The sequence below is a fragment of the Marmota monax genome, unplaced genomic scaffold, assembly GCF_021218885.2.
Source record: "Marmota monax isolate L192 unplaced genomic scaffold, Marmota_monax_Labrador192_F-V1.1 WCK01_AAM20220418_F8-fsc00011, whole genome shotgun sequence".
Lineage (NCBI taxonomy): Eukaryota > Metazoa > Chordata > Mammalia > Rodentia > Sciuridae > Marmota > Marmota monax.
The window spans coordinates 4,583,546-4,597,442 of NW_026693082.1; the positions used below are offsets into that span (position 1 = coordinate 4,583,546).

Here is a 13,897-nt window from a genome sequence, read left to right on the forward strand (position 1 = left end):
TTTTCCATTACCCTTTCTAATCTCCTGTTATCTAGAAACTCTGTCCTTTAGGGTCCTGTATGTGGTATGTATGTGTGTATTTGTTTTGAGTCTGGGGATTGAACCCAGGGCCTAGCACATGCTAGGCAAGTGCTCGATCACTGAGCCACATCCCCAGCCAGTGTTATTTAATACCATTCTAAGTGAGAAAAGTAAGGGTTGGGGACTTTAGTGCAGTTCTTCAGACATCTATCTGGGGATCTTGAGACCTCTGTAAATCCCTAGTTTGGAAGCTGTAATTCCAGAGCTTGGCCCACAGTGAATAAACTGCAAGTCCACTTTAAAATGTCACCTTGATAAGAAATTTTTATCTTTTTTTTTACAAAGCATTCAAAACCCCCTAACAGTTAAAAAATACTATTATTTGCTGGGCTTGGTGGCATACAACTGTAATCCCAGTGATTCAGGAGGCTGAGGTAGGAGGATCAAAGTCAGCCTCAGCAAAAGTGAGGCACTAAGCATCTCAGACCCTGTCTCTAAATAAAATACGAAATAGGGCTTGAGATGTCGCTCAGTGGTTCAGGGCCCCCGAATTCAATCCCCAGTACCAAAAAAAAAAAAAAATTACTCTTCACTTTATAATAACTACATCTTACATGTCCTTCCACAAAACCCTTTACAGATCCACAGGGAGAAAAACATGTCTGTTGGCTTGGCCCAGCTTCACGAGGGCATTCTCACTACCTAACATCTATCCTGAGGCCTCAAGCTTTGAAGATCTCAATACTGTTTTAAAATAGGGCACAGTGTATGAACATGTGCTGTAGAATTTTATCGTTCATCATTAAAGTGGCACAGGGCTTGTCAAAACTCAGCATGCCTGAATTTTTTATTTTTCATACTAATTGACAACATCCAAAAAGGCCCTTCCTAGGTATGGTGGGTCAGAGGAGAATTCACTTGGGAATGATGGGTCTCTACGTGTACATTAATTAGTTTAGGAAGTCAGTGAAGATTTAGACTCTGTGTTTGCCCCAGTTGGACTTCCTCAACCTTCCCATCTCCTTGAAGGGCACCACTGTTTCCAGGTGCTCAGACCAACAGCCTGTGCATTCTGGATTCCTGTCTGGCCCTCACCTCCTCCTCCAATTCACGCACAAGACGGGTTGCCTTGGCATCTCAAATGCACCCCCTGTCAGTCCACTGGCTATAGCCCCGGTCCAAATCACCACCGAGTCTCAGTGCCTGGGCCTTGGAAACATTCTGGCCAAGTATGGTGTATTTTCCATGCAACTACCAGAAGGACTTAAAAGTTTAATTAGTTCTTGTTAACACTGGTTTGAGACTTTCCAGGGATTTTCTGCTGTTGCCAAAGTGTAATCCTTGCTCTTTCTAGGAAAGACCAGCCCTGCATGCCCTGTCCCTGCTTCCCTCTCTTCCATGGATGCTCGAGCCCGGCTGGTTGTCCATCTGTCCCTCAGCCTGACAAAATTGCTTCCATTTCAGGGCCTTCTACTCTCAGTGCTCTCTACCTGGAGCTCCATTTCCCCCTCTCTGCATTGGTATTGGAGTCTGTTGAAATGATGCTTCGTTGGAGCAGCTGTCCTTAGAAAGCAGGCTTCCCGTTTCCCCTGTCCTTCCCTAGCATGTCCCCTATCTGACTTTCTTCACTGGCAGGATCTCCAGTTTTTTGCTATCGAAATCTTATACTCATCACTTTCCCTCCACGACAGGAGTCTGTTTTCCACTCTGCCTACAACCATGCTTGACACTTGCTTCCTAAATGTAATGACTACTTAGTATTTATCTATTTTTGGAGCTGTGGCTTAAACCCAGGGCTTCATGCATGCTGAGAATATGCTCTACCACTGAGCTTCATCCTCAGCCCCAAATCTGCTTTTGACTGCTGGCCTGCTGTCTGACCACAAAGTACAAAAGAATGGTTGTGGCGCTGGCTTTCCCTGCTGGTGAGGAAGACAGGCAGATGGAGAGATGCAGTACGGCTCAAAATGGAGAGCATTTTAAAGAACCTATGCCAAGGCATTGTCTTACCTCTGACACACAACAATGCTTGGGCAACATGGAGGCTCCCTTGGTCAGGCTCCAGTCTCTGTTCTTTAGGGTCCGTCCCTCCCACACCTTGATCTTGGATCAGTTAGTTACCCTTTCTGAGTCCTCACCTGCTCTTTGAAAGCAGGGTTGCTGTGGTCAATGATACCTGTCCAGGTGAGGCAAGGGCTTGCACCCAGGAAGCACTCTCTGCAGATGCTATTATTGTCACCATGCTGGATCTCATTCGGTCACCTGGCCCTGGAGATGCTGCATGGATCTGCAAGGATGACGAGACACTGACTCTCTCTGGCTCTTCTCTCAGCCCAAGAACACTCACGTCCTTCATTTTTAGCCACTCCTTCCCTCTCTTAACACTCTCGTCAAAAAGAATTGAGGGAGAGTATAGTGGTTCCAGGCAGTGGGTCCAGGATCCCAGGCCGCCATGTTTCAACCTTGCCCACTGTTATCTAACAAGTTTGGACAAAGGACATTGGCCACCAGATGGCATTTTCAGGTGCTGTACCTCTCCTGAGGGTCACAGAATGCTCATACTTTTTAAGACTCTCAAATCCCATGGGATTTAAAGTGGAATTAACCCTGATGAAAAAGGTAAATTGGGGCTGGGGTTGGGGCTCAGTGGTAGAGCGCCTGCCTTGCACATGTGAGGCACTGGGTTAGATCCTCAGCACCACATAAATAAATAAATAAAATAAAAGTACTGTGTCCATACAACCAAAAATAAAATATAAATTAAAAAAAAAAAAGAAAATTCCATTTTCTCTATGTATTTAAATTATGTGTCATTTTGTCTATTTATTCGGTGGTTTATTTTTGCAGTGCCAGAGATAGAAACCAAGCTCTTGTGCATGTTAGGCAAGCGTTCTACCCCTAAACTAAACCCCCAGCCTTTATGCATCAGTTTTTAAGTTAATTTTTTCCTTAACTGTCATTTTGTTATTTCAGTGACTCCTCATCTTATAAAGAAACAATCTTTCTAATTGTGGTATATTGCTTTCCATCAATATGTAATGATAATAGTAACATATGTCATATACTATGTGTATGGTGTACTGTGTGTATAATATGTACATACTATATATACTATATCTACTCTGTATATGAACATAATATATACTGTAAATATAGAGTAATAACATGTATATATACTATGTATATACATAGTATCATTTCATCATATTTTGATAACTTATTTTATAACCATTATATATAAAGCATTTATTAGGACACAAAATGCAGTATATTCTTTATGCCTTTAACCTGAGCTATACAGCCAGGTGGTTGTATAGTTTAAGTCTAATGCTGTATTCTTCAGTTTAAGTCTAATGCTGTATTCACCTATCACTACCACCTCTTTGGAAAACCAATGAAAAGTTACAATTATTCAAGAGACACTTGGGAGAGTCATTTAAAGCAAATTGCTCTTACTCACAGAATATTCAACTACTCACTTGACTAATGAACTATGGTTGAAGTTAAGCTTATATTATAATTGGTTCCAAGAGCAGGTACACCCTGCTGTTAACTCAAGGATCACACTCCCATTAATGCTTTACTTTCATAAGTCATTTTATATTATATATGATTTTGTGTGTGTGTGTGTATATATATAATATAAGATTGTTCTCTTCATATTACATATGTCTAAGGATGTTCCAAATACAGCTGTTCTTTTTTGGATACTGGAGATTTAACACAAGGGTTCCTAACCACTGAGCCACAGCTGCAGCCCTTTTTTTATTTTTTATTTTGAGAAAAGTTCTCACTAAGTTGCTTAGGACCTCGCTAAGTTGCTGAGGCTAGCCTCAAACTTGTGATCCTCATGCCTCAGCCTTCTGAATTGCTGGGATTACAGGTGTGCACCACTGGACCCAGCTTCAAATACAGTTTTATAGCTTTTGAAGTATTTTTACATTACACACACACACACACACACACACACACTCTCACAGTGTGTATGAACATTGCTCATTATCAATGAGGATCAATTACTTAAAATGGTAGAACAAGCCAAACATGGTGGCACATGCCTGTAATCTCAGTGATTTGAGGGGCTGAGGCAGAAAGATTGCAAGTTCAAAGCCAGCCTCAGCAACTTAGTGAGGTCCTAGCATCTTAGCAAGACCCCATCTCAAAACACAAAAATTTTAAAAGGACTAGGGATGTTGCTTAGCACCCCTGGAGTACAATTCCCAGGGGGGGAAAAAGCCTGTAGAACATATCCTAATTTTGCTTTTGCATTTCAAAAATCATGATTATAAGTTTAAAATGTTATATTCTCTTGGCCAATCATAATCCTATTATTTGGAAAATTTTATATTCTCAGATAGATACCTAGTATCTAGGGATTTATTATGGTGGCATTAGCCTCTTAACTATAACATACCAGTGTTTCCCAGGAATAGAAATAGAGAAATGATAAAAGTAAGATTCCAGATTCCAAATATTGTTTAATGCTATCAAATTAGCCAACATTAATCTCTGCTGCAAAATGCCCAAGTGGATACATTTTTGAAGGTTTACCAGAAGCAAGAACTCCATATTGGTGCCCTTTCCCTTGGTGCCTAGCTGCTCTTATTATCCAATATCTTCTGGAGGCCTGGGGCTTCGACACAGGGTCGTTGGAAGAATGAAAGTTTCACCTCTCTCAAAAATGTATATACCAAGTGGGAAATTGAGGACTGGAACTCTATGTGCAGTTAAGAGATTACTTTGCCACTTTATAGACTGCAAAACTGAGGAATGCACTGTTCATGATTTATTTAAGACAACAGTGCGGTTCAGGGACAACACTAGACAGAAACTGATATATGTGAGCTCCCAACAGAGTGCCAAGTCCATGAATCATCCTGCCACTAAATGAGTAAAACCAGAAGCAAAACCAAAAAGTCTAACCACTGGATACCATCACCTTCCAAAACCCAACGTTCACCTTGACTATGTTAGGGATATTTAAGATATTTCTACTCATAAAGATGCAAACAAATAATTAGGATATTATTGATTATATATTGTTATGACCATAATTGCTGAGGCTGGCCTTGAAACTTGTGATCCTCTTGCCTCCGTCTCCTGAGTAGCTGGGATAACAGGCATGTGCTACCGTGCCTGGCTTTTTTGGTAAAAATTGTATTGAGATATAAGGCACAATTCAGTGATTTTCAGTCTATTCACAAGTGGTAGAACTACTACTAAAATTTATTTTAGAATATTTTCATCACCTCAGAAAGAAACTTGCGTTCTTCATCTGTCATCCCCAATTCTCTCTTAAATTGTGAAAGACAGCTTTGCTCTCTGAAGCAGCCATTTTACCTATATACCCATTAACAATCCACTCAGTGCCAGTTTCTTTCCTGTGCATCAGAATAATCTTGATCGTTCTTATATATGCCAAAGTCACTTTTATAATAATATCCTTGTAAAATATTTCCAAATTATCTGTTTGTGGCTTTTATTTTTGTTTTTACTTGTTTACTTCTTTCTGATTCTGGGGATGGAACCCAGGGCCTCACACATACTAGGCAAGTGTTCTACCAATGAGCAACACTCCCAGCCCTGGGGTTTTAATTTTAATTTTAAAATATATTGTTTTTTAAAACCTCAATAGTAATTGTAATAATCGTTTATAACATAAACCAACAAAAGACTTTTTTGAGACAGAATGTATTTTTCATCAACATTATTTAAAACCATTGGCATTAATAATTTGGGATTTTGCTTTTAAGTTCTCTGTAGACAGCGTACCCCTCACTACCTACATCACTACCCCTCACTACCTCTCATCACCTGCCCTCAGTAGATCCTGATTACATTGGCAGATCAGAATCCCCATTAAGTGGTGAGACAAGAAACCCTGGGCCAACTGAAGCCTTTGACCAGGAAGACTATTGGAGACAGTGTTTGGCTGGTGGTCTGAACAACTTTTTATACACTGTTCATACAAAAGTGAGGTACCTGTACACTATCTGGCCAGTCAACCACTCATTCTTCCAGGGCGAAAACATAATTTAATGTCCCTTATGCTAACTAAACTCTTTTAGATATGAATGTGGCAAAGAAGCCTTTGAATGAACTGCCTCTATGGGGTAGGACTTTGGATTAGGTGTTTTAAATGCTATCTAATGACCTTGGATATGTATTCCTGATCACAGGCAGCCACCCTCAGCGCAAGTTAAAGTTAACAACAGATATACTTGCTCACTTTATGTTAAAGTAAGTGACAATGTCTCCCCAGTTCTTATCCTAGAGAATACAGCATGGGTGTTTGATCTTCATGCTGTGTATATGCACCTTAATGTGTGTGTATGTGTGTGTGTGTGTGTGTAAAATCAACTCCATTTGACCTAGACCCTGGATTGCCAGGATCCTTTTCTCCTTGGAAGCAGGCTTACAGCTCAGCAAGAGATTTGAGAAAGTGAACATCTGCTCTTGCCCACAGCCCAGGGGAGGCACAAGCACCAAGGCAGAGCACACCTTGGGCAGGATCTGAGCCTGGGAGCAAAGGTGGCCATTCATGCCTTGTGCCCTGCTGGCTGCTTGCCCATTCCATGCAAGCCACGATCTATGACTAGAGCAGAATGTTTATCAAAGAGGTAACCAGTGACTAATCATCTTCCCGTCTTCCTGAACAAATTGGTGGAGAAGAACAGATTCCTCTGAAAGTGATGTTAGTAAAGCTTCAGGTTACCTGAAAGGAAAACCCTGCACCTTCTCTGAGAATGTCCCATTTGGCATTTCCACCATGAAAAAGAGTCTTGAGCACAGGTCCCCATCCTGTGTCTAGTGCCCATGCGTATGCACACAGTTCTCAAAGCCTGATGGACATAGCAGTCACTCATGATCCTTATTAGAGGTTTAGGTTCTGGGATCCTGGCCCAGGGGCTCTGCTTCCCCCCAGGATGCACCCGAAATCTGAATTTTTAAAACTGCTCACCATTTTTGATGCCCATGGTCCATGCACCACCTGAGGAGCTACAGGTTTGTAGGCTGTGCAGTCAGAAAGCTCAACTTGGCCTTCCCAGCTCTTTCACCTGCTGGGCAAGTTCCCAGAGCTCCTGGGGCCCTGGTTTTAAATCAACCTCCAGGGTCTTTTGTGAGGCTCATGCGTGGTTCTCAGGCAAACAGTCTGGGAACCCTGCCCTGTTTCTCGCGTTCACCTTGGTGGTCTCACAGTGGAGGTCAACGCGCCACTCGGGCTGAGTCCTTCGGATCCCTCCTCCCCAGTGAGTTAAGCAGATCTTGTTCCCTGCCAGCCTTCAACACAGCCAAATGTGAGAAGCTGCAGAAGGAGAAGGAGGACCTGGAGCGGCGGTTCGAGGAGGAGCTGAGGAGGCTGGGCTGGCAGCAGCAGGCCGAGCTCCAGGAGCTGCAGGGGCGGCTGCAGGGGCAATTCGAGATGGAGATGGCGCGCCTGCAGGAGGAGCACCACAGCCAGCTGCTGCGCATCCGGTGCCAGCACCAGGAGCAGGTGAGTCGGGCCCCAGGGGAGCGGGCTCTGCTGTTGGGCAACTCAGGTGACAGGCGGAGGGGGGCCAGTGTCACGTGAGCAAGAAGTCCTGTTCAGTAAGTGACCTTGTGGCCGAGTTCACTCTCCAACTACAGTTCTTTCTTCTGACTCTCCCCACCTCTCCCCCAGCCTTAGGTGGCCTCCCTTGCTCTTTAACACTCTGCCGGGAATGCTGTCCCTCTAGACATTGCATGGCTCCCTCTTTCCCTTCCTTCCAAGTTTTTCTCCAACATCATCTTCTCAGTGAGGTCTTTCCCTATCTGAAATGACACTTCCTCCCCACTTGACATGCAGATATTTCCTGTCCCACCGCCCCTGCTATAGTCTGACATATTATAAGGAGGTTTCTTTTGTCCCTTATTTATCATCTGCATATTCTGTGCGGGCAGAGACGATAACAGGCAAACACGTATTCAGCCCTGGTTTGCTTTTAGCTCTTTATATACAGCAGCTCATGGATCCTCACCATCACCCTACCTGGCAGGGACCATAGTCAGCCCCATTTTGCAAGTGAAATAACTGGGTCCCTGGGACTAAGTAAATAAGCTGTTGGGATTCAGAGCTGCCCCTAGGAAAGCCACAGTGGAATTCTGAATGGCTCCAGAGTCCATGCTGCCAATCACTAACTTAGAATGGTCTGCCAGGTTTTCTCTAGATCTCCACACCTGGAACTGTGCCTGTAAAAAGTAGGCACAGAACACATGTTTGTGGAATGAAATAATGAGCTCCAGGAGTTAGCCTTAGCCCGGCAATCTGACTGGACAGGGAAATTCATCCATAGAATAATGAGGGAATGATTCCTCGGGGGCCTGTCAATGTGAAAAGTGGGCAGGAGCCAGATGTGCCCACCCCACGGCCATTACTGCCAAGAGCGCTGATGAGAGAGACAGGTGGAACCCAGACTCCAACAAATCTACCTCAGCGAAAACTGCACGGTGATTTTCTCTTCTTTCACGTTCCCAAGCTCAGATGCCTTGAGATCCACCTTCTAATTGGTGATTATTTTATATGTTCTGCTCATCATACACCCAAGGAAATTGACATTCATGAAGATGCCCTTTAAATCTCAGTGACACTCAGGGTAGTGCTTCATGGCCCTTCATTATCATGAACTTGCAGCTGTCTCCCAAGGTCACTTCCAAATAGACAGCCCAGATGGCAATACCATGCACCACCTCCCTGCTGCCCCAGGGGCTTGGGAATGCTGGGAAGCATAGGAGAAATATTAGAGTAATAGTAAGTACCATTACTGTAAAAAAGAATCTCTTGCTTCACAGTATCTTTTAGATATAGCAAGCATCTCAGGTTATTCATTCTCCTTTTCTAGAGGCCAGTGAAATACAGCAGCACCTCCCTGCTTGAGGTATTTAAGACTTAAGTCTAGACATAGAAGAGGTCTCAGCTTAAGTTACCTGCTGGTGCTAAAAGTGGAAACTGAAGTCTTGGCATCTTGCTGCTCAAGCTGTCTGAGTGCAACTGCTGGACGTAGACTGAGCACCTGCTACAGTCCCTGATCTCACCTCTTTCATGGCCCCTTGGTGTAAATGGAGGCCTCAAACCTGTTGCAAATATCAGCTTGTCCTGTGTCTCTATCCCTGGGCTATTCATCTCACTGTTAAACAGAACGTGTTTATAACTGTGTTTCCCAAAGACTTCCGATCCATAGGTCTGGGGCCATTGAGAAGATGCCAAACGTTGGAGGTAGGCAGGAGGTGGTCATCTGCAAGGGCAACCCCTGGGACGAGGGCTGGCATAGTGATGCCACATTGCCAGGGCCACTACCAAGTGAAACATTTTCCACCGGCAGAGGCATCTTGGGGCCAGGTCCTCTCTATGCACACACCAAGACCTGTTCATTAAGCTGGGTTTCAACAACCTTTTGGAGATTTCAAAAAGGAAGGAATTGAAAGGAAAAAGCCCTTCACTTCTGCATTTGAGAATGAGTTACATTAGCTACCTATGTCTATTTTAAAAGTGCTCAGTCTTACGGGGGCACTGATTCTGTTCTACTTGATCCTTTATGAGAGTTAAAACCATTTATTTACTTATTCTCCTATGCAAAGAGTATTTGAGTGCCCACTGTATGCAGAACACCATGACAGGGTTTGGCAAGAGATACAAAGATTTATAAAACGTGAGTTTGCTTATTTCATAGGAGCAGTTCAGGGACAAGTACCCAAGGAACTGTGGGATAGGGTGAGGAACACAGGTGATATGTTCAGGCATGGACAGTCGACGGTCCACTCTGAGGACAAGGGGAGGTGGATGGTGGAAACACCACCTTCATGCTCTATGGGTGAGGGAAACCTCCCAACAGGGACCCAGAGCCTGGGGGAAACAATGATTCAAGTCTATGAATGATTTCAACCCCTGGTTCTGCTCTTCCTGCCAAATGGCTGTTTCCATGATCTTCAGCTTCTGCAGCAGAACATTCAAGAGGAGAGGAAGAAGACATGCACATCAGCTCAAGACTTGGATTTCCAGACAGATTAAATTCTCATTGGTCCCGTGGGAGGGGAGACTCAGTGGATAACTGAGGTAGAGACTCAGTCACTCCAGGCTGGACTCTCCACCTTGGATCTTCCTTCTCAAGGACAGTCACGTGTGGCAATGCTGACCCCATGGATAATGGCATCTCTGTCCTTCTGGAGCCTTTAAAAATCAGGTTACCCAGTCTGGCCTCTCCACAAAATCCAGTGTCCCTAAGGCCAGCAGCACGGGGCAGGGGCCTGCCTCAATTCCAACCTGTAGGATTCTCTGAGGCTTTGGAATTTACTGATGTTGGGACTTGCTCACCAAAGCAGGCTGACCTCTGGCTTCACCCTAGGATCTCTCCATGACAAAAGCAGCCGAATCTCCTCCTAGCTTAGCCATCCACTATCTCAAGGGGCAAGTACTGTCTCCCTGGCCAGGGACTGTGCTCTGGAGAAACATGGAAATCAGCTGAAGGACTTGCAGAACATTCATACCAGTTGAATTGGACTTGCTGCCTGGGGTCTGGCTGGGGGCTGTTTTGGATGGTTTCCCAGGAGATTTCCTGTGTACAGTGGCATTTGTTCTGAGAAGAACAGATCTTCTTCCTCAGCCTAGCATGTGTTAGTTAGGGGCCTGGCCATTTGGGCAGAGATGGGGCAGGACCTTGTATCTTGGCTTTTTAAATTGACTTTAAATATATGATGGGGCTTTTATTTTACTTTTTGGTACTGGGGATTGAATTCTACCATAGAGCTACATCCCCAGTTCTTTTTATTTCTTATTTTGAGACAGAGTCTCACTAAGTTGCTAAGGATGGCTTCAAACTTTCGATCTTCTTCTCAGCCTCCTAAATCACTGGGATTACATATGTGATCCACCACACCTGGCTTAGAACTCTAAAGTCTGGTGGTAAAGGTGTTTAATTAAAATCAGATAGAATAAGTTTTATAACAACAGAGGCCACAATGCCATAGATTCCCATTCGCGAAGCATGCAAACCAGATTTTCACTGTAAACATGTGTGTTTCTCTTTTTGCACCACACATTGTCACTTCTCCACCCAGCTTCTGGTGCTCCATACTGGGCCACCTTTAGTTGTTCCCCAGAGCCTGGTATTCAAGAATGAAATTCGTGACATTTGCCTGTCCCCCAGGATCCTTAGACAGTTTGTCTTCTATTGCAAGCTGCCCCAAGGCACTTGCTTTGGGGACTGCTTGTTCCTGGATGCACTGTGGATTTTGCAAAGATTCCTTCTCCTTGAGAAGGGCTCATCCTTTGGAGTTGAAATTTGCTTCGTCTCAAATCCAGGACATCCGTCCTACCCTTTCTTAATGAAATCATCCTTTTAGACTAAATGGCAGGAACAGCATCCCTGTGATTCCTCTGAACGCAGACACCACTTTGTCTATCATGTTGCATTATGGTCTCCTTAACCCGCCTGTCCAGCAGGCTCCCAGCTGCTGTGCAGAGGAAACCACATTCTCTGTAATCAAATAGAATAAGATCCCGGGGGGGCTCACTTCCCCAGCATCTAGCACTAGAGCTCCCTGTGCTAGGAGGAGGCTCTGCAGGGGAGATGGAGCCTCTGTGGACACCTGCCCATGGGGTGGGCTGTAGAGAGGGCAAAAAGCAGGGGGATGGAGTGGGACTGGAAGCCCCTGCACGCACGGCTAGCCACCTGCTCTGAGCTGATGATAGCAGGGAAAGACTGAAGAAGGGTCTTCTAGTAATCAGGCAAAGGAAAGTCATCAGCAGAGCGCCAGAGAGAGCAGGCATAAGCCAGCATCCTCTCTGTCTCCTCCAGTATGAGACATGTCTGGGAGGAGGACCAATGGGAGTTTAATCTGGTTTTGTTTAGTAATAAAAGCTCAGATAATATAGAGCACGTGCTTCTTTATTTGAAATGTAAGTCTTCTCTAAGTGAATTGCCAAAGTCCCAGATAATTAAATTTTGCAAATGGCTAAATGAAGTAAACTGCACAGGGTGGCTTTCCAACCCTTGGCTCTATTTTAACCAGCCCAGCTGAATAGCAAGGGGCAGTGGGAATGGAGTCACGTCACAGCGAATAGCTGGTTTTCAGAACAAGCAGGGCTATTTGATGGGCAAATTGACAGACTCCTACAGGGCGCAGTCCAGAGCGCCATCTTTGTGGAGGAAAGCAGAAGGTGGGCCAGCAGTGGTTTAATGGGGGCTGTACCAACTGTTCTAACAAAAAGAGAAGGATGCTTCAGTCAGAGGAAGCTTGCTGTAGGCTGGCAATGGTTTAGTGCCTTTGTCTCTGATCCCCTGATTTACAATGTGTAGATAGATCATCTTGTGTTTCCGTTGGCCCACTTCTCTAAATCTGCTCAAATACCTTCAGAGGGTTTCAAGGTCTTCTCACACTGGGGACTCTTACTGGCTGCTTCATAATTGTGAGCCGGTCATCTAGAAAAGAACCAGGAGGGGCTGGGGCTGTAGCAGAGCACTTGCTGCCCTCCTGTGAGGCACTGGGTTCAATCCTCAGCACCACATAAAAATAAACAAATAAAATAAAAGCATGCTGTCTCTCTACAACTACAAAAAAAAATAAAATTTAAAAGAAAGAAAGAAAAGAACCAGGAGCCATAGGAGGAGAAGTCAGAGTGATTTAAACCATGGTAGGAGAGGGGATAGCCCATAGTGGATAACATCTCTTCCTCATTGAGGGAACATTCCTTAAAAACCATAAACATTCCTTTAAAAAGGTGCATAAAAATTGCCGAAGAGCGAAGATTACTGTGTTCAACTTTGGGCTCACAGGATGTCACTGGTTTCCCTCCAAATATACTGGTCATCCCTCTAATTCCATATGGACTTTTAGACTTAGGCTATCAGTATTTCATTCATAAAAGCACCTCCTAGCGTCAGCAGTGGGTATAGCATGCCCTTATGCCATCCTAATATGTTGGATGGGGATTTCCATCACAACTAAATCAAAGACGTGTCTTCCAACAAACCATAAAGGCATTCATTTTAGTCGCAAGCAGAATGTGGTATTGCCAATTGGGACATGTCCACCTCCAAGGACACATGGATTCTTCTGGAACTTAGTCCTTCCATCTTTTCTGAAACCTGGTGGTCTATGTGAAAGCTCCGTGAATTGGAATCATAGTGAGAACCAATGAAAGATTTTCCATTTTATATACTGAACTCTGTAACATCTCCAGATAATGTGTGGGCACTTGTTTCTACAGAGAGGAGAATACACTGTGTGTTTAAATGACATCTGAAATTGAGCAGAAAGAAATGATATTTCCTTTTCCTTTTATTTAACCATTGATTTATTTTTCCAACAGGCTGAAAGGCTTTGGACAAAGATTCCATTAAAACCTCATATAAACAGGAATTGGACAATTAAATACCATTGTAATCAGCCTTTCTGCTGAGTGGATTCATAGCTCTGAGCCTCAAGTAAAATATTGTTTAATCAAGAATGTCCAGTAAATAAGAGTGAATTGTTGCATAACAAGTTCATTTTCACAATGAGATACAGCTTTCCTAGGTAATTCTGTGGGTTCCATTATTGCTTTTATCTCCTATTTTAGAGAATAAAAATCTCATTTACCTTAAGAGGAAAGTCAGGAAATTTTTCCCATAAATTTATATGATTCACAATGGGAATCTAGCCATTTTTAAATGAAAATTCTCTCATGGGTTGGTAAGCAGGCTTTCCTTCTTGTAAAGAGCCCTTCCTCCTTTTAGATCACAGAAGAAATTATAAGAATTATCCCCCAGAGAAATGAGATTCTTGCAGAGGTGGCTGAATATTACCAGAGAGAAGCAGTGGGTTCCTAATCAGTCCACCTAAGTGCTTCAGGACCCAGACACATTGTCTGATTCTGGTT

The 13,897-nt window shown here is 43.9% G+C and overlaps 1 protein-coding gene across 4 annotated transcripts in view; it reads left to right on the forward strand.

Moving 5' to 3' along the window:
* Mtus2 (microtubule associated scaffold protein 2) overlaps positions 1-13,897 on the forward strand; it is a 595,926-nt gene that overhangs the window by 568,154 nt on the left and 13,875 nt on the right. For all 4 annotated transcript variants that reach the window (XM_046454223.2, XM_046454224.2, XM_046454225.2 and 1 more), the window contains one exon: positions 7,302-7,516. In XM_046454223.2, the coding sequence (XP_046310179.1) occupies positions 7,302-7,516 (215 nt within the window). The remainder of the gene's footprint in view (positions 1-7,301; positions 7,517-13,897) is intronic.